This window comes from Pecten maximus, chromosome 4 (assembly GCF_902652985.1).
Source record: "Pecten maximus chromosome 4, xPecMax1.1, whole genome shotgun sequence".
Taxonomy (NCBI): Eukaryota; Metazoa; Mollusca; class Bivalvia; order Pectinida; family Pectinidae; genus Pecten; species Pecten maximus.
In genome coordinates this window covers 45,868,379-45,888,333 of record NC_047018.1, presented here as the reverse complement: position 1 = coordinate 45,888,333, position 19,955 = coordinate 45,868,379, and the positions used below count along the sequence as shown (strand labels likewise).

Sequence of the window (19,955 nt, the reverse complement as noted above, 5' to 3'; positions counted from 1 at the left end):
TAAGGGATCCATATTGTCCACGATATGCGATACTTCATTGCTTTTGCTACTAGTAAGAGATTTTTCGAGTCCACCACAAACAGAAAACAATATGAATATACTACTAAGGTACACCAACTCTATATCTTGTTGCATCGCCAGTCATAATCCCAATACACAGAAAGGAGTGTTATAGGTAGACATTGATGTGATACAATTCAAATTAAACCTATCATTACTGCATTTATCCTCAAATACTGTAAGCCCCCTCCACTAGTGTAAAGTTTAGTACCATATTTATCATAGCCCTCTCCACAAGTGTAAAAGTTTAGTACCTTATTTCTCCTCAAATAAGCCCCTAAAAATTTAGTACCATATTTCTCCTCAAATAAGCCCCATCTCCTAGTGTAAAAGTTTAGTGCCATATATATCCTCAAATAAGCCCTCTTCCCTAGTGTAAAAGATTAGTACAATGTTTATCCTCAAATAAGTCCCCTCCGCTAGTGTAAAAGTTTAGTACCAATTTATCCTCAACTAAGCCCCCTCCCCTAGTGTTAAAATTTAGTACCATATTTATCCTCAATTAAACCCCCTCTCCTTGTGTAAAAGTTAAGTGCCATATTTATTCTCAAATAAGCCCCCTCCCCTAGTGTTAAAGTTTAGTACTATATTTTATTTATCCTCAAATAAGCCCTTTCCCCTAGTGTAAAAGTTCAGTACCATATTTATCTTCGAATAAGCCCTCTCTCCTAGTGTAAAAGTTAAGTACATGTACCATATTTATCCTAAAATAAGCCCTCTACCCTATTGTAAATGTTTAGTACCATATTTATTCTCAAATAAGCTCTCCCCCTAGTGTAAAAGTTTAGCACTAAAATCTGGGGATGGCTTATTTATTTGTGAACCACTTTAAGCTTACTATTTCATATACTATTTCTATAAATATGAAGATTGGGGCTTATTTGCAGAAAATATGTTAAGGATGAAAATGTATTGAGTAAATAAACAAAGCATTGCATAAGCTCATTTTTTTTATTTATTGATAAAGTTCATAAATACATGTATATCACAGTTAGAACTAATTTTGTACATGGGTATATAATATGATTTATAAATAGATATAAAAATACTTGACACGCTTCAAACAAAAAGATTTGATTATTCAACTTTTATCATTGCACTTTTCCTTTCAATGAAAAATTCTGAAATAACCATATTATGAATCTGATGATTATAAAATGACCCATAATTTGTTTGACTCATCAGAGAAATAAACATCTGGAAAAAATGTTGAAAAATGAAATTCATAAGTGTAATTGAAGATAGAAAAAATAATTGAGTCAGAAATACCAAGCTGTGCCAAACAGTAGTCACACTATGCAAATCAGTGTTATTTTCTGCACAACCAAATTGGAACTTTATTTTATGATAAAATTTACTTCACATATGTATATTCATGATGGAACATATAATCATGGTGGATAAATGAATGTCACACAGAGTTAAATGACTGTTACCACATTATAAAGAAGTTTACACATATCTTCAGAAATGGTGAACTATACCATAATCAGCTTTGCTTGCCTGTTGTGGTCAATACGATATCATATTAACACATATTGATACAATCAAACACACCTAGATAGCAAAGCTGTACCATAATATACTCTATCGAAATTTTGACAAAGCTGAAAAGTGACATATAAATTGGGAACAATCTATTTATTACATTTTTACCAGTGAAATATCAAAAATTTTCATTTTATAAAAGTGATATTTTTCACTAGTGAAAAATATCACTTTTGCTGATTTAACCAATCAAATTAATGATTAGAAAATACCACAATAATTGACCAATCAGAAAGCCCGACATATATGTCAGCACCTGGACAGGGGGAACTACATTTTTTGTTTACAAATTATCGCTGTAGGCCTAGTTAGCATACGGGGTAGGTTTTTCGTTGATAAAAAATGTAATAAACAGAATATCTAACAGTATCTTCAGTAATACCAAATATATTTCACTCGTGTGGCTAATATTTTGACATTTTTCACTAGTCTGCTGCGCACCCGTTAAAAATATCAAAATATTCGCCCCACTCGTAATCTAGATCTATGCTTGGCTGTATATACCTTTGTACCTGAGAAACAACATATTATGTATGATTTGGTGACTTATGAATGAAAGTGCACCGACATTAAATTTACAGTCAATTATAATAGTGAATAGAAAATTTTCGTGGTTTTTCCCTCATGAGTCCTTGGTTTCCTCAAGAAGATGGATTTTCTCCACAGTGTGTTGTCGACAAGGTGATGGAGGTTTAAAATGGCTGGTTACCGGAACTCTGTTTAGTATTTCTCGGCAGAGGAAACAAAATCCTGTGCTACAGTTCCAACATTTGATATGGTTGTTTCCATGTAAACCCTGCAGATTTTTCCTGTGACATCTAGGACACTGTACCTGTTCTAGTAAAGGATTTGCTGCCATTCTAGCTTGCATGTTCATAATGTTCTACAAGAGAAAATTTGAGTAGCTAGATTATACTTAATTCTAAGTATAAACCAATAACATTTTCCTTCCACACACACGTTGAAAAGTTAAAATCATAAATACATATTTTGTTGATACCGCTTGTTCCGTTATTGTATTGATCTGCAAATAAGCCCCTAGTCACAAATTAGACCCTGTCTACAAATAAGCCCATGTCCACAAATAAGACCCCCCCCCCCAAACCCTAGTCACAAATAAGTCCCTATATCCACAAATAAGCTCATGCCAACAAATAAGCCGGCCACTTAAGCCTCAAATAAGCCCGTCCACAATAACCTAGCCCCCCCTGGCCATAAATAAGCCCTTGGTCACCAATAAGTCCCTTATCACCAATAAGCCCCTATCCACAAATAAACCCCTAGCCACAAATAAGTCCCTAATCCACAAATAAGCTCATGTCCACAAATAAGCCGGCCACTTAAGCCTCAAATAAGCCCGTCCACAATAACCTAGCCCCTGGCCATAAATAAGTCCCTGTCAACAAATAAGCCGTTGTCCACAAATAAGAGCATGCCGACAAATAAGCTAGTCCCCAACCACAAATAAGCCCATACCCACAAATACCAGCCTCTGACCACAAATTAGCCCCTACTAAATGTTTTTTATTTGCAAATCATCGATTCTTATATAGTTAGCTAAATCAGTTTACAAATAAGCCTCCCCAAAATTTCATACTGAACTTTTACACTAGGAACAATGGTCTACTTGAGGGTAAATACGGTATTCATATTAACCTAATCCTGTATATTTGAATTTGTTTGTATCCTTAACTTTTTATTACAGCTCAGGAATAAAATTAAAATGTTAATTAGCTCCTGCCAACATGACTCCACCCATTCCTGAGTTTTGTCTCATCGACTATAGTCCGTGTTCTGTTAGTTTACATACGACGGTAACTCCATCTATTGCTAGGTTTCATCTCGTCGTGTTTCTTTTTTTAGTTAAACTTAAATTTATGATCCCCATCCTATATAGATCTTACCCTAGGGTATGAACATATTTTCAATAGTAGAAACTTTAAAAGCTGTTCACTCTAACATAGTTGCTGTGTAATTTTTACTGTAATTACAGTCGGGGAGAAGTCATGCTTTTATGACAATGCATCATGTTTCAGTGATCATGGCTGACATTTTGTTTGTGAAGGCAGGGTTATGAAGCATGGTTACTATTGTCACATTGAGTAAGTGACGCCATGATCAAAGATAATTTCTCAGCCTGTTTTGGTAGAAGTTCACCTTTGCTTTTAAAGGAAATCAATCTATGACAGTAAAAGAACATACAGAGTACAATGTACCTACTTTGTACATTATACAGTAAATATTGAAATACGTAACAACTGAAAGTCATGGATACTGTCCTTAAACATTGTATTTATAGGATGTAAAACAAAACAAAACACATTATACATGTAATATCGAAAATAAAAGTAAAAAATTCTTCCTACATTTGTCACTCCCATCCTTAAATTTTGAACCATTTAAGCTGTACCAGGAAACAAACATTTGTTGTTTGGCCTGATACAGCATCAAAGTAATTAAGGTATAAACAATGGAAATATGTATATAAAATACTTACAGCAGCTCTCTCATGGTTAAAGTGTGGAAGTGGTCCTCTGTTCCACACCATATCGTTGTCGTCGTATTCAGTAAACGTGGAGCAGGCCCTGTTCTCCTGGAAATGCTGGTATCCAATTTTTGTGATATCCTTTCCGCAGATATAGCAGAGTGAACATCCACATCTACAGACAACTTTGTTACAACTGCAGAATATAAATAATTATGTTCATGTACAGACAGGCAAAATAAATATGTAAATGTACAGACAGGAAATATGAATATGTTAATCTATATACAAGAAATATGAATATGTAAATTTACAGACAAGAAGTATGAATATGTCAATCTACAGACAGGAAATATGAATACTGTATACCTGGTAATTTTCGCCTCCATTTAATTTTCGCCCTTTGATGATTGGGCGAATTTAAGATGACAGCGAAAATTTCAAGCTAAATTGAAGGATTTACGAGTCATCATGCATAGGCCAACTGTAGTCGGATCCAAAACATACCCTCTTACTTTTTAAGTGTTTTTTTTTTCTATACAATCACAAGCAACACGTGTTATATATTTATACTAAATTAATAAAATAATCCATTGTTTTATTCCAATCTATGCATGTGAAATTAAATCTAGATCTAAATCTAGGTCTAATAAATTTGCAATATCACGTTGTGTTAAATCGAGAATAAGGGCTAAGACAGCGAACTAGGTAAAGTATATTTAATTTTAAAAAAAACTAAAAATACTAAGAAACATTTAAAATCCAGTCGTTTTTTTAAAATGATACACACAATATAGCATCAAATTCTTGCTATTGTGAAGGCTGATTTTATGAGTTCACCGTCGCTTGTGGCTTCCTTTGATGACAAATGAACAAGAAAACACTGGTCAGTAATTAGTCACGGCACGGTGAACATACCACTCATTGTGTTTGCTTAAAATCGACAATGCATACCTGATACTACTTGAATCAATTTTGGGTAAAAGTAAAACTGAACACAGGTAAACGTTGTATATTTCACACCTGTTAACATTTCACACCTCACCGGGATATGCAAAGAAAGGAAAGTGGGGGAACACGATAAATCTCGAGTGTTCCGAGTGCAATTGTATCGAGAATTCTGAATGGAATTTTTCGATTGTAAACGAGGAAAAGACATTTCTAAAAGTAGTTTAGGGCGAAATTAAAATGGGGCGAATATCTTTTGTGTTGCTCAAGGGCGAAAATAACCTGGGGCGAAAAATACCAGGTATACAGTATGTAAATTTACAGACAAGGAATATGAATATGTCAATCTACAGACAGGAAATATGAATATGTAAATTTACAGACAGGCAATATGAATATGTAAATGTAGAGACAGGCAATATAAATATGAAAATGTACAGACAGGCAATATGAATATGTAAATCTACAGAGAATGTAGAATATGTCAATCTACAAATAGGAATTATGATTATGTAAATTTACAGACAGGCAATATGAATATGTAAATGTAGAGACAGGCAATATGAATATGTAAATCTACAGAGAATGTAGAATATGTAAATCTACATACAGGGAATATGAATATGTCAATCTACAGACAAGGAAAATGAATATGGTAATATATAGACAAGAAATATGATTATATAAATTTACAGGCAAGGAATATGAATATGTAAATCTGCAGACAGGGAATATGAATATATAATCTAAAGACAGGAAATATGAATATGTTAATTTACAGGCAAGGAATATGAATATGTAAATCTGCAGACAGGCAATATGAATATATAATCTCAAGACAGGAAATATGAATATGTAAATTTACAGACAAGGAATATGAATATGTATGGAGTATGTAAGTCTACGTACAGACAGTAAAAATATATAACAGAGTTAAATCTACAATCAGCTAGAGAATGTAAAGAATTCAGTACAAAGGGTCAAACTTTATCCCTATCTTCCATATACTTACACTTACCCTGAAATTTTCTGTAAATTTGCTTGACAAGAAGGACAAATCTTTGCTTTGGTCTTCAAATATACATCGCTAAAGGCTTCCTCCTTCAATCGTTCTAATTTACGTTTAATAGCTTCTTCTTCATTTGGTTTCCGAACTTTCATTTTTTCTTCCAGATCTTTGATAGCATCCTGTACATCAACACACCTCTCTCCCTGTGATTAAAACCTCCTTTTACAACAAGATTTTGTGCAGAGTTTTATAATGTTCATCTGTCTATAAACAATCAGGCCAGCATTATAGAGAGAAGAATATATTATTGCATGTGAAATTAAGTTTGGAGAAATTCTCTAAAGACAAAGCACAGAGCTACCGAGGGTATTGATCTAGACTGGTCTCCTGTCTCTAGAATATTATTAATTATTTCATAGCAGTCTTACCTGATGCCACAGCTTATTACATATGGTACAAAATGAGAACTGGCAGGGGATACAGTAGGCCAGGTTGAGAGTATTATCGCTCTCTCGCACAACCACACCTTCACATCGCGGACACCACACAATGTCACCCATATTGTCCAGCGCTTTCTGTAAAAAGAAAAGAAAGCCTCATAATATTTTCTTATCACCCGAGTTCTGATATATGTTTTCCTGCTGTTCCATTGCAAAACATGCATATTGAGTTTTGTTAAAGCAATAAATGTCCCCTACCGGTCCCCACTAGCAATTATGGTCCTTAATAATCGTCTGAAGAGCTCCAAGAAGGATTTTCTTGGAATGGTAACAGTGGCCTTGACCCTACAACCATGAATCTGGAACTTGTCAGAGATGTGATGGTCCTTTGTAATTATGTGAAATTTGATAAAAATACCTCAAAGAATGAAGTCACTAGAGCACTGTCAAGTATTTTCTAAAATTAGAAATGGTGACCTTGATTTTGACTCATCAACCTTGAAATTCAAACTTATCAGAGATAATATAGTTCTTCCTAAGTATGTGAAGTTTGATAAAAACACCTCAAGGAATTAAACCATGTGGGAAAAATTTTCGCGATCAAAAGGACGTAATTATCGTAAATTTTCCCTTGCTTAAATCAAAGTTAACATTAACAGTTCATGCAATACACCTAATAATTTTAAAGCAAGACTATTATATAATTATTACTCTACTAATTAAGTTTCAGTAAAACAATTGTTCTTATTCTGTTGTTTATAAGGTTAACTAATATGGACAGATGAATTAACATACAATCTGCTGTACCTGTAAAGCGAGACGTTCATAGCGACTAAACTGTTCCTCCCCAACAACATCTCTGATTATATCTGGTGGGATATCTGTCTTACAATCAGACTCGGGACACCTGTAAAATCAACGTAACATTACTAGACATATTTCATCTGATAAAAACTGTGGTGTTGAAGGATGTCAGGTTTATACAGGGATTTCTTTGTAATGTCTTACCACTTAGGTATGTCTCTTTGTTGGGTTTATCGCCACAATTATCATAAACAAACAGGGTCATTTTGAGGCGGAGTCATCTGGTAGTAGCTGGTGGCTACCTAACAACATATGGGAGACCCAATGTAGGATCATTTTGAGGCGGGGTTTCCAGGTAGTAGCTGGTGGCTACCTAACATCATATGGAGGAATCAGGGAATCCCAACACATGCCATCCAGAGCAATTAAGTAAAGAGTATTGCCAAAGGACACAACCATGTTAGTATAGATCAAACCATTTCTCAGAAACACAAACTACCCTGAGTTAGTTAGGGAGCATCAATCCATGCACTTCAGATCTTCACCTGGGGTTACATGATTGATGCTCTAACCAATTCATCTATTTTGTAATTATTTGTATTTATAAAAATATCAATATACAAATATCCTGAGCTTAAATCAAGCAGAGACAAGATTCTATAATTTCTTTGATAAAAATTAATGATAATTTAGCTAAGAACATTTTATGTGATTATTTACATTTGGCTTTGACATCACTATAAAATGCTGTTTACTTACACAAGCTCAGTGACAGTTCCCTCCTTGACATGGATTTGACAAAGAGCCTGAACACACTCTCGACACACATGATGCCCACACTGTTTCATCCTATAGAAATCGGCCCCTGGAAACTCCATAAAGCACACACAGCATTCATGGTCGGTCCTTTTGAACTGGTAGTTTTCTTCCTGTGCACTGTACCTGTTAAAAATACCTTTCTTTCATATATTTGTTAACATTATATCTGTCTCCTTGACACCTATCAAAAAGACACCAGTCTCCTTGATACCTATCAAAAAGACACCCGTTCCCTTGACACCTGTCAAAAAGACACATGTCTCCTTGACACCTGTCAAAAAGACACATGTCTCCTTGACATCTGTCAACAAGACACCAATCAAAAAGACACCCGTCTCCTTGACACCTATCAACAAGAGGCCCGTGGGGCCTGTATCGCTCACCTGGATGGATTAGACCAAATGTCAAAATAATGTTCATATTCAATTTGTTTTATTTGTAAATCTCTAACAATGCTATATACGGTTATAATGTGGGATTCCGAACTGCTTTAAAGATTTATGAAGTCCAGACTCTCTAAGGTCTGAAAGACCTCAAGAATTGTTTTTAGAACATGCATTTATAACTTTATGACCAGTAGCGATTTAAAGGAATTACCTCTATTTCCCCTATTGGGCCCCGCCCATTTGTCCCCTCGGGAGTCAGAATCACCATTTATGCAAAATCTGTTCCCTTTCTGCTAAGGATGTTTCTGGCCAAATTGGGTTCAAATCCATTCATAATTTTATGACAAGTAGCGATTTAAAGGAATTACCTCTATTTCCGCTATTGGGCCCCGCCCCTTTTGCCCCCTTGGGGTCAGAATCACCATTTATGCAAAATCTGTTCCCCTTCCCCAAAAGATGTTTCTAACCAAATTGGGTTCAAATCCATTCATAACTTAATAACTAGTAGCGATTTAAAGGAATTACCTCTTTTTCCCCTATTGGACCCCACCCCTTTGGCCCCTCGGGAGTCAGAATCACCATTTATGCAAAATCTGTTCGCTTTCTGCTAAGGATGTTTCTGGCCAAATTGGGTTCAAATCCATTCATAACTTTATGACAAGTAGCGATTTAAAGGAATTACCTCTATTTCCGCTATTGGGCCCCGCCCCTTTTGCCCCCTTGGGGTCAGAATTGCCATTTATGCAAAATCTGTTCCCCTTCCCCAAAGGTTGTTTCTAACCAAATTGGGTTCAAATCCATTCATAACTTAATAACTAGTAGCGATTTAAAGGAATTACCTCTATTTCCCCTATTGGGCCCTGTCCCTTTGGCCCCTCGGGAGTCAGAATCGCCATTTATGCAAAATCTGTTCCCCTTCTGCCAAGGATGTTTCTGGCCAAATTCGGTTCAAATCCATTCATAACTTTATGACTAGTAGCGATTTAAAGGAATTACCTCTATTTCCCCTATTGGGCCCCGCCCCTTTGGCCCCTCGGGAGTCAGAATCACCATTTATGCAAAATCTGTTTACCTTCTGCCAAGGATGTTTCTGGCCAAATTTGGTCAAAATCCAATAAGGCCTTTTTGACTAGTAGCGATTTGAAGCAAATGTTGACGGACGGACGACGGACGGATGGAGGGACGGACGGACGGACGACGGACGCTGCGCCATGACATAAGCTCACTGGACCTTCAGTCCAGGTGAGCTAAAAAGACACCTGCAGACCTGCCAACTACTACTATTTTATAGTAATCTTTACTATTTTGTGGTGGTCGTTACTCTTTTTTCTCTCGAAATAGTAGCAAATTACTCTTTTTGATGCAATAGATTTGGCAAGAATTGTTAAGAATTACTCTTTTTTTTGCTCAAAAATGGGCCAAATTACTATTTTTGAATTTGAAAGGTTGGCAGGTCTGCACCTGTCTCCTTGACACCTATCAACAAGACATCTGTTGATCAGACACCTATCTACAATAAACCTGTCAACAACATGCATGGTTGTCAACAGAGCCAGTCCATCAGTAATCGACTGATAATGTATGTAGTAAATCAGACCAAGAAACAACTCTGCTTCTATCCACAACACCCACCTCTCCACTATCTATTGTCATTGGTTGATTCATGACATCATTGAAGTTTTCATTGGCTTATATTTGAAGCTCAAAGGTCATGCTGAGATGACCTCCTACGGGGTATTGTTAGATATTGTATTGCAGTGTATTGTAGAGTATCATAGAGGAGTAGAAATTACAACTTTAATTAGATTGTTTCTAACCAGAACACCCACGCCTTCACTATCTATTGGAACTCTAGTGCATTAGAAGAGTTATTTTGGATCTGGAGAGTCAAATCAAGCCCACCATCCCCATTGACCACCATTAATGTAATATGTCGCTGCTTCATTTAAAATGTTTCAAAAATATTCAATCCGAGTAATATTTCTGACAGAATATCCCTGAATTTACTTTATTTTTTTTTTTATACAAGGCTGTCTGTATAAATTAAGTTGCTGACTTATCTATGGTTCGGGATATATAGTTATGATTGGCTGACTGCCATATAAAGGAACCAATCAATGAGCAGGCCCATGCACTAGATGTGAACACAATAGGGTACTGTTCAGATCAGTGAGTTATGTTTGCTTGAATACATAGCTGAACCTGTTGGGTTTCTGACTGTGGGGGATGACAATGGACACGGAAAGATACATTTTAGTATAAATACGGACAAATTGACTTAATGTGTCGCCTCTGAGGAGTCTTCAGAAGAAGACGAAAGCGTTCAGGTTGAATTACCTTGATAAACTATTGCGCCATTAATCTGTGGCTATAGACAATGTGTACATGCCAACCCATTCACTTGATTTATTTCTATGTAAAGTTACATTACCTTCTAACAATAACATTGATATTTAACCATGATCAAAAATATGTCAAATACAAACATACAAATCAAGTTTCACCAAAATCTGTCAGTAAATATGAACATGAACATTAGAGCAAAGAAAAAGTGGAGTGGGCTGGTAATTTTTTTTCATTTATTTTTTTTTTTTTTTCGGTGACTTAGATAAAAGACCTTTGATAGATCATCAATACTATTAATTTTGATGACGACACACTGATGGCTGGGACAAAAACATAATACTGTAATCTCTACTTTCACAGAAAATAACTCAAACCTCATCATAGTTGTGACAGCTTCCTCAATGTTTAGACAATCTTGTATCCCTCTCTCGTCCACAACCTGATCCTCTGGGCTTGTCTCTCGCAACAATATATGTTCCTGGAGGCCCAGAAAACTGGTCAAAACAAATATTGTCATATCAATGTTGAATTTTTCTTGGAAAGAACATAAAACTGATGCATATATAAAACTTATACTTGATTCAAACATTTATTAAGTACATTGTATGAATACAGATCAGGCAGTGATAATGACATATTGCAGTAACATTATTTTTTAAACCAACAAACTGTTTTGGTTTGCAGCTTGTATTCTGCTCTCAAGTTGTTATTAAAACTAGAGCTGTAAGCTACAGACCGAACCAATGCAACCACAGGGGTTTGACATGTTCCTTTGACCAGAGAAGAAAATATTTAATCCCAGTGTCAAGCCCCTGTGAATACATCTCCCCCATTGGACTATTACTGGGAACAGTAGATAATTGTGTCAGTGACTAGAAACACAGAGTGCAAGTTTGATTAATAAATAATCACTACATCTCTTTGAATTCGCAAAATATATTCCTGGACATTGTTTTTGGGTCAAAATTTTTCACGCGCAAGATATACGGATAGAAGTTTTTTTTCAGCATTTTCAGCACCAAAAAATACCTGTGCAAATTACACTGGTGCGCAAATTACACAGGTTTTTACGGTAGATGTTAAGCCTGACATCACACGAATTTTTACTCTGTTTTGAATTTGTGACCATTAAACGCTATGCTTTTATGAATTACCAGGTATGATCCAACAAAATCGCTGGATGATGACAGGTGACATTCTGGGAATTTTGAATACATTTTGAATATGACCTTTGAACTCTATACCTAAATGAATTATTTTCCAGCCAATCTATCCAGGTGTAGAGTATTGGCATTCCACGGGACTCCTCCCACAGTTTATCCAGCATCGCACACAGTGCCCCCAGCTGTTGCCACGACAACCAAATGGCTGACAAAGTGAATTTTGGGGGTCCACAGGCAGGGTACTCAGGTGGGAAAATCACAGTCAAATTCAACGGTGTTAGGTGGGAAAGCATGATGGATGCTAGAAGATTGTGTCCTGAAAACAGAAATGAATGACTCTGCTGAGATTTCTTATCCTTCCTTTTGTATGTATTGCAAAGTTATTGTTCATATTTTCTTAAACCAATCATACATGGATTGAATAGATTTTTTAAATTTTCATTGTGGCTATGAATACCAGTGCTAGCTACTGGTATTCATAGCCGCAATGAAAATTTAAAAAATCTATTCAATTCATACATTTACATAACCTTTTTTTAAAAAATTTTTATCGAGAAATCGAGAAATTTTATTAAAAAGAATAATTTGTCATGTATAGGACGAAACGCCAAATTATTAGAACAGCCGGGAGATCCCGCCTATGCACCATCGTTTACCGTGTCCTTCCGCACCGCAGTTTGCAGTAGTTTATTTATGTATTTTTTGCTTGTTATTTAAAACAAAGAGACATGAAATAACATCGAATACAATAATTTGTGTTAAATTAGATTTAATTGATGTAAATAGATTACAAAGAAAACATAATTTATGGAAATAAACGAAGACTATTTTTCAAGCGTATTGATATTTTTCTGATGTTATGTGTGGAAAATCAGCACGAGAGACAATGTTTTCAAACGGTTTTCATAGTGTATTCATGGTCATATGTTTGTTGTTTTCACTTGGTATGTTCATATCAGCAAACCACATTAGGAATGTAAATATATATATATACTGAGCCAACAAAAACAAAAGCCTTAATTCATATTCTGGGATTTTCCTTTTGATTTTGATTTCTTAAATCTTTTAAAATTTCATGCAATCTACATTTTCATAACTTGATTTAATGAAATTTTGTTCACTAGTGCGAGGTGCGTACAGCAGCTACATCTATCGAAAATGTAGACTAAAAGTACCGGTGTACTACTTTATTAAGTCTAAAAACTAAATCTAAGTCTATTGTACTTCTCTATAAAGTCTAAAAACTAAAACTAAAGTACAAAAACTTCAAAAACTAGATGTCTTAAAAGCAACATAAATGTCCTAACAGTAATTTTGGTAATGCCTTTTTTTTTTTTTTTTTTTTTTTATAATTCAAATTAAAATTCTTAAAGCTATAGATGGCCATAATGGAAAATTATTAATTAATATAACTAACCATAACCAAAGTAGAATTTGATCTGCATATTATCATTATACAAGTACATATCAAACTAAAGTACATTTTAGTATCCATTACAGAAGATCAGAAACAAAAGATGAAATGACTGAATGATATAAACCATTGGTAATACTACATGCCCCAACCATGAAATAAAGACATAAAGATTGAAAATATGTCGAAGAAGAATAACCTGTCAAGAATTTACCCGGGAAAGTATAAAATTCAAATTTCTGACTTTGTTACCTGCTGAATGAGTAGACATACCTGATTCTGACCGCTTATAGGTGACTGCACCAGGATTTTGAATTTTAGAATCTTGTTCTGTACTTTCTGCTTCTCTGCAGGGCATGCAGACGTCCAATGTTATTTTGTCAGCATCCTGTTTTACTGGCACTTGTAACTGTCAATCAACATAAAGGTTCTATATGAAAACATTTATGTACTAAGCATGGAATTTTACATATTTTGTAGCGATGATTTATTACATGTATACAGAGCTGAATTTTCCATATGAATGTAACCCTGGTAAATACTAGCCCGGGACCTCTGGCTTAATAGTCTTACACTCAACCGATCGAGCTAAAGAGAATATCTCTCTAACCGAGTGGTATATTGCGGCTAGTATTTACCAGGATTACATGAAGTTTTCCCGTGGTTTCATTGTAACAGAAATGACATACTGCCTCCACTAGGGATCAAACCCAAGGTGTCTGGCTTATTAGTCTTACGCTCAACTGATTCACAGAGCTAAAGGTTTGAAAAGGAATTAGCATAAGCTTTTAGCTTGTTTTCCAATCCTATATGTATATATGATTTGTAATGTGATGTTGTATGTAAATACTTGAATACTAATAAAATATTGTTTAAACTAAAGAGATGTTCTCTTAAGTCGAGAGGCCGGTATCTTGTGGCTAGTATTGATAAACATGTGTTAATGTGAATATGTGCAATCTTCTTGTAAAATTATCCTTAATAGTGTACACTTAAAACCTGTACAACTGCATTTTTCAATATTACTTGTAACCTATTTTGTATCTCAAAACCATCAATTGCAGTAAAATTAATTGTTACCACAAATATGTAATCTAATCAACTTATGATAACTACTCTCTGAGGTTTGTTATAGCGGATACACTGATATATTTTCCGGTATGATTTACCTGTAGCTGGTAAAATCTAGAATTCTCCTTGCAATCATCGCTGTCTGAAATTTCCTCTGGTGCTGCAGAAAAAACAGACAATCTGTTTTCCTCTCCTTCAAAAATGGATTGTAAGGCCAGTACCTGTCAGTAACGAATAACAGCTATACAAACAAAATATTAACATTTCAAATGCAACAACAAATAATACCTGCTGGGGGCTTTCATAGTTGATCAGACCATAGAGCATTTTATAGTATGATGTAGTTAAATATATATCTGATATGAGTTGTCATTTTAGCTGGAAGCTGAGTTAATCAACTTCATGGTCCATCCTGTGCTGTGTCGATGATGTTTCTTTGTGCAAGACACTTTACCCCAATATGCAATGAATGTGGGCATGTGATGGGACTCCCATACATTGATGTCAAGTGAAGTATAGCCACCAACTACTACATGTAACAGGAGAGGAGAAACTGTAGCGGCCAGACCGGGGTTCGAACCCGGGACCACCGAACACTAGCTGGATGCTTTACCAATTGAGCTACCTGGTCACCGATGATCGACGCAGTCCAGTCCCGCTACATATATACAAGGAAACCCTATCTAAAAATTTGCCCTGGCTGGTAAGGAAAATTAAAACCCATCATACATTTTTGTGTCAATATTGTAACATGTCTGAGTTAATATAGCAACTGTACAGAAATTCACATGATGTGGTACTCCAACAATGTTAGAAGAAATGCATGGCGAGAAAGTTTAGCGTCAGAACAAAAAATAGCCAGAAACCCTTAGCTAGCTGAAGTAGTGGTGTAGTTACATTATGTTTTATGTCATCAAGAAGAAATAATATATCACGGGATTTAAAAAACAGGAGCATGATAAGCCATGGTTACATATAAAAAGAATCAGAACAATCTTCCTGCAATTTTAAAAGTACAGCTTTATATGTTATTATTTTATAAAACGAGTCAGGCACCTGTGGTTCGATTCACATGTGACCGGGTTCTTATTAGAGTATAGACTAGGAAAACAATTATTTATTTACCTCGTCTTTTTGCTCCTGTAAATTATCGACCAAATGCAATGACCATCCTCCGTTAAAATGGACACCTGGTTCTGCAGCTGTTGCCATTTTCCAGCTGATCGTGTTTTTCCTCCTTACAAGCCTAGGCTAGGCCACGGACTGTCAACTGTCAACAGTGGTATAAACATCACTAGGACGCTTGAATGTACCTCGGAATAGCTTTTGTGATAAACATTTAAACGACTTTGAATTTTCAGTTAAAACAGGTGTTTGAGACTTGCGTCATTTTGTGCAATAGGATTTAGTTTTCTGCGTTCTGTAGACACAATTGATAATTTATTTTGAACATTAAACAAAATCATATATCTAAGCCACTTTTACATATCCAATTTGGAACAAACGTTCAGTTTGACTGCAAAATATAGATCTATCAGTTTGTCGAACTGTCTGCTAAGACAGAGCAATTGTCTCCCTTGACCTTCGGAAATGGTCTTGTGAAACAGCATGCCGGTTGAGGTACCTAAACAAAGGGTACTGAAGTACTCTCAAGCTCTGGTTGGATGCCCAGGGCAGGTAAATTTCCTACAGTGCTCATAATTTCATGTTGTTGGACGATAAATGGCAGTTAGATCAACTGAAAAGTACACTGTACTCGCATTTCAAGTCAGAATACACCCCTAAGTCCCGATTTGATCACAGGGGCATGTCTACAATAGTCTTGAAAATAGCCAAAAATACCTCTATATTATATATACACTGTAGGTATTTCTGACTGTTATTTTTATCAAGAGACAACAGGTCAAATGTTTTTGATGCATGCACATAATGCTGTCAAAAGAATTACTAGACCAGCTAGGCCCAGATCATGTATGCTTTGCCATGGTGAGACCCAGAGGGAAGGATAGTTGATTTTGGACCGAAAGGTACAATCTTGAGGCACTGCATTCCATGTTTTTCCAGTCGATTATCTCCCTTTGGATGATTGCTGTATGTCATGTACACATGTCAATCATAGGTGCTTGGCACGTTTATAAGTCCAAGACCGACTATAGACTTGTGTAGCGGAACTGGACCGGGTCGATCATCGGCGACCAGGTAGCTCAATCAGTAGAGCATCCGGCTAGTGTTCGGAGGTCCCGGGTTCGAAATCCCGGTCTGGCCGTGCATTTCCCCAATACTACATTTGGTGCCATGACCAAACCTTGTTTCAAGTTAGGTGAATATTTGACAAGGGGATACCCGAACCTGGGCTGTGAAGTCTTCGGGGCCGAAGACTTAAAAAAAAGGAGGGATTAGAGTGAAGTGGAACTGGACTGGGTCGATCATCGGCGACCAGGTAGCTCAATCGGTAGAGCATCCGGCTAGTGTTCGGAGATCCCGGGTTCGAACCCTGGTCTGGCCGTGCATTTTTCCACTCCTGCTACAATTATAACAGGAGATAATGTAGCAGCCAAACCGGGGTTCGAACCCGGGACATTCTGAACTCAAGACGGACACTCTACCACTGAACTACCTGGTCGTCAATGATCGACCCAGTCCAGTTCCACTTCAGACTAATATATAGAGTCTGAACTAAGTATTTGGAATATCATTACGGGGATTATTGTTCCTTTGAACATCTATTACCTAACATTCAGTCTAGGTTTGATATATTACTGTTTATGAGTATAGAATATTTCCTAGTTAGTTAAAATTCCCACCTTTTTTTTTTAAAGTAGGCCAAAGGTCACGGTCAAGGTCAGCAGTTGTCAATCACCTGAATTCTGATATGTATATTAATAATGGTGTTTTATATTGAATCTCAGATTGAATACATCTTATTGCTGTGACCTTGAAAGAAGATGAGACGAATAAGCTTCTTATGCCCTTCATCATGGCATGCTAATTGCCTTTTGGTTATTGAGGAAGACGTAAAATTTTAATAAATTTAAACAAACTTTGTAGTCTTTCATCCCAGCATCATGGCAGCATGCTACTGCCTCCATATCATGACCTTTGGCCTATTGGTTTTTTCAGATGTTTAAGGATTCCAAATCCTTAACATGCATTTGACCGCTGTGACCCCAATGCTTTTGGAATTAAGTCATTTGAATATTTGAACACATGACCCCAGTCACCTTGAAAGTAGCTATATATATAGTTCAAGGTCATCCATTTGAACAAACTTGATAACCTTTCAGTCATGCATGGTACTGGCCAAATATCATGACCCTTATCATCCTATGCGACTTAAAAATTTATGTAAATTAGGTGCTGCAAAATTAATCAGTTATATGGTATAAATTACATTAAAAGAATTATTAACTATAAAATTCCTGAAGAATTATTTTGTATCGGCTTGGATGGACGATAAAACAAGGACAGACTGTTGATAATGGTAGAATTAAATACTGCAATCTACTAGGACAGAGATACATGGTCCTAAGGGGTCAAATTGACTTAAATTTCAATAATCTTCTTCAGACCAAGTTATATTAGATACAAGCACTCTTCATAGATGTCTTTAGATGCTTGTCATGTTAGCGATAAATTCAAAGTTGCTGCATTTGCATATGTACTAGAGATCTTGTTTTGTTTACATATTTAGACATAAAAAAAAAAATAAAAAAAATATCAGTATTGGTGGGTAGGTCCGAACTGGTTATCTATGGACCTCGACATTGCGTCAAATGTTTCTAGGACGAATATGGGCCCCATTCCTAATCATGGTTATCTATGGACCTCGACATTGCGTCAAATGTTTCTAGGACGAATATGGGCCCTATTCCTAATCATATTAAATCCAAATTCCTATTATCTCTTAAGTTAACCTCTGAAATTTTCCTGTCCAGATCATCTATTATCCGCCCGAAATATGGCAAAGTTCCCATCCCAAAGTATGATAATTATGCGATAAATGACGGGCATAACAATGTTTTAGGGTATATTATATAATTTGATTTACTGATACAAATTGTCTAGACATTGTAGCTATCATTTAGTCCACTCTTGTGATTCAAATATTTTAACCTTTTCAGGCAGCAGCATATGGGAAATGTGTTGCATCGAAGAGTACAGTTAGAAAGGGAGATTGCGAAAAGGAATTTCTGTTACTCAAAGAATGCATGCAGGCTGGTGTAAGTATTTATGTCCTGTAAAGCTCTGTGTAGTATTACTTAAAACGTCCACAATTACTTCAATGGCTAATTAAGTGTCCAATTTCATTTCCTCAAATATTTCGTGTACATGTGTATTCATTTTCATAAATATTTTCACGATTGAAAACAATTAAATTCATTGGAACCCAGCGATGAAACAAAGCATCTTTTTGAACTCTGCAGGACGTTGGTTCTTGGAGAATTTTCTCTTCTGATTTTAATTAAATTCATTGTTATGGTGTCATAATGATAATATTAAGAAGGGAGATAACTCTGTCACATACTCAGCTATTGGTTCAAGAACACCCATTCCATACACTTTGTAGAAGGATATATTTTAAGTTTTCTGACAGATGTACAGATGTTAAAAAAAAGTCCAAATGCATATTCCCAGATGAAGAAATTCAATTTTAAGCGATGGAATTTTGTTTTCCCTTCTAATTTGGATTCATTTCTCCTTTTGTTCCAGATGAAGAAACTGAAGTAGAAAAGAACTTAGCAGACAATACTTGGATTTTTCTTATGAATTGTTAAAGCTTGTGAACATTAGTATGTTGAACCCCTGTGAGGAACATTGATAGTGTATGACAGTGTTTTACTGCTAATTTGGTACAGATGTATTCATTAACATTATATAATTTGCAAATTGAGTATTAAAATGTAAAAGAAAATTCTTAATGTTTTCTTTTGATGTTTTCTCTCTCCCTCCTACATAATCCAAAATAAACTTGAATGTCCATTTCATATACAGTGTATCACCTAGCTTGGTACCAGAGACTCTATCCAAGTGACTGCACCAGTTGGCATGAATTTGTATATGTACAAACGTAGTTCAGATGTTTTCTGACCAGTCATTGAAAAGTCTTTATATTTGTAAAATACAGCAGATTTGATCAAATATTTACTAATAAAACTGTACAATGTACCTGAATATCATTGCACTTCTGCTTTTTACAATGAATATCAATAAATACATTCTCGTAAAATAAGTATAGTTTCATACATGAATACCGGAAGTAGAATAAGAATGAAAGTGTGATAGTATATGACCTTAAGAAAGACATGTAAATACATGGAGCCAAAAAGATGTGTGAATACACTGCCAGACATGTGTGAATACACAGCCAAATATATGCATCAGAATTAGATTGTCTATATATCGTAACTTAAAATGAGCCTTCTCTATCACACCCTACACAGGACTTGCCTCTCACCTTTTGT

At 35.6% G+C, this 19,955-nt stretch overlaps 1 protein-coding gene and 1 long non-coding RNA gene across 3 annotated transcripts; one reads left to right on the top strand and one right to left on the bottom strand.

Annotated features, from left to right (window-relative positions):
- Positions 1-1,968: 1,968 nt before the first annotated feature.
- Positions 1,969-15,792, bottom strand: LOC117326241 (E3 ubiquitin-protein ligase RNF14-like). 2 transcript variants are annotated; one of them, XM_033882910.1, is made up of 11 exons: positions 15,619-15,788; positions 14,592-14,714; positions 13,696-13,831; positions 12,090-12,324; positions 11,220-11,339; positions 8,054-8,236; positions 7,298-7,397; positions 6,479-6,625; positions 6,060-6,253; positions 4,106-4,289; positions 1,969-2,491 (listed from the first exon to the last, which is right to left on the bottom strand). In XM_033882910.1, the coding sequence occupies exons 1-11, from the start codon at positions 15,703-15,705 to the stop codon at positions 2,231-2,233; spliced, it is 1,770 nt and encodes a 589-aa protein (XP_033738801.1). In that variant the 5' UTR covers positions 15,706-15,788; the 3' UTR covers positions 1,969-2,230. The 2 variants fall into 2 exon arrangements, with proteins under 2 accessions (XP_033738801.1, XP_033738802.1); XM_033882911.1 differs by lacking the exon at positions 1,969-2,491 and having other exon boundaries at positions 4,186-4,289; positions 6,054-6,253; positions 15,619-15,792.
- Positions 15,793-16,037: 245 nt separating this feature from the next.
- LOC117326243 lies at positions 16,038-19,408 on the top strand. Its single transcript, XR_004532447.1, has 3 exons — positions 16,038-16,170; positions 18,615-18,713; positions 19,204-19,408. It is a non-coding gene; the product is annotated as an uncharacterized LOC117326243 (long non-coding RNA).
- The last annotated feature ends 547 nt before the right edge of the window (positions 19,409-19,955 follow it).

Coding starts and splice junctions, on each gene's coding strand:
- LOC117326241 (XM_033882910.1), bottom strand. CDS start 15,705: ATGGCAACAGCTGCAGAACCAGGTGTCCATTTTAACGGAGGATGGTCA. Junction 14,715..15,618: donor TACAGGAGCAAAAAGACGAG/GTAAATAAATAA, acceptor CGTTACTGACAG/GTACTGGCCTTACAATCCAT. Junction 2,492..4,105: donor TTAACCATGAGAGAGCTGCT/GTAAGTATTTTA, acceptor TTTCTCTTGTAG/AACATTATGAACATGCAAGC.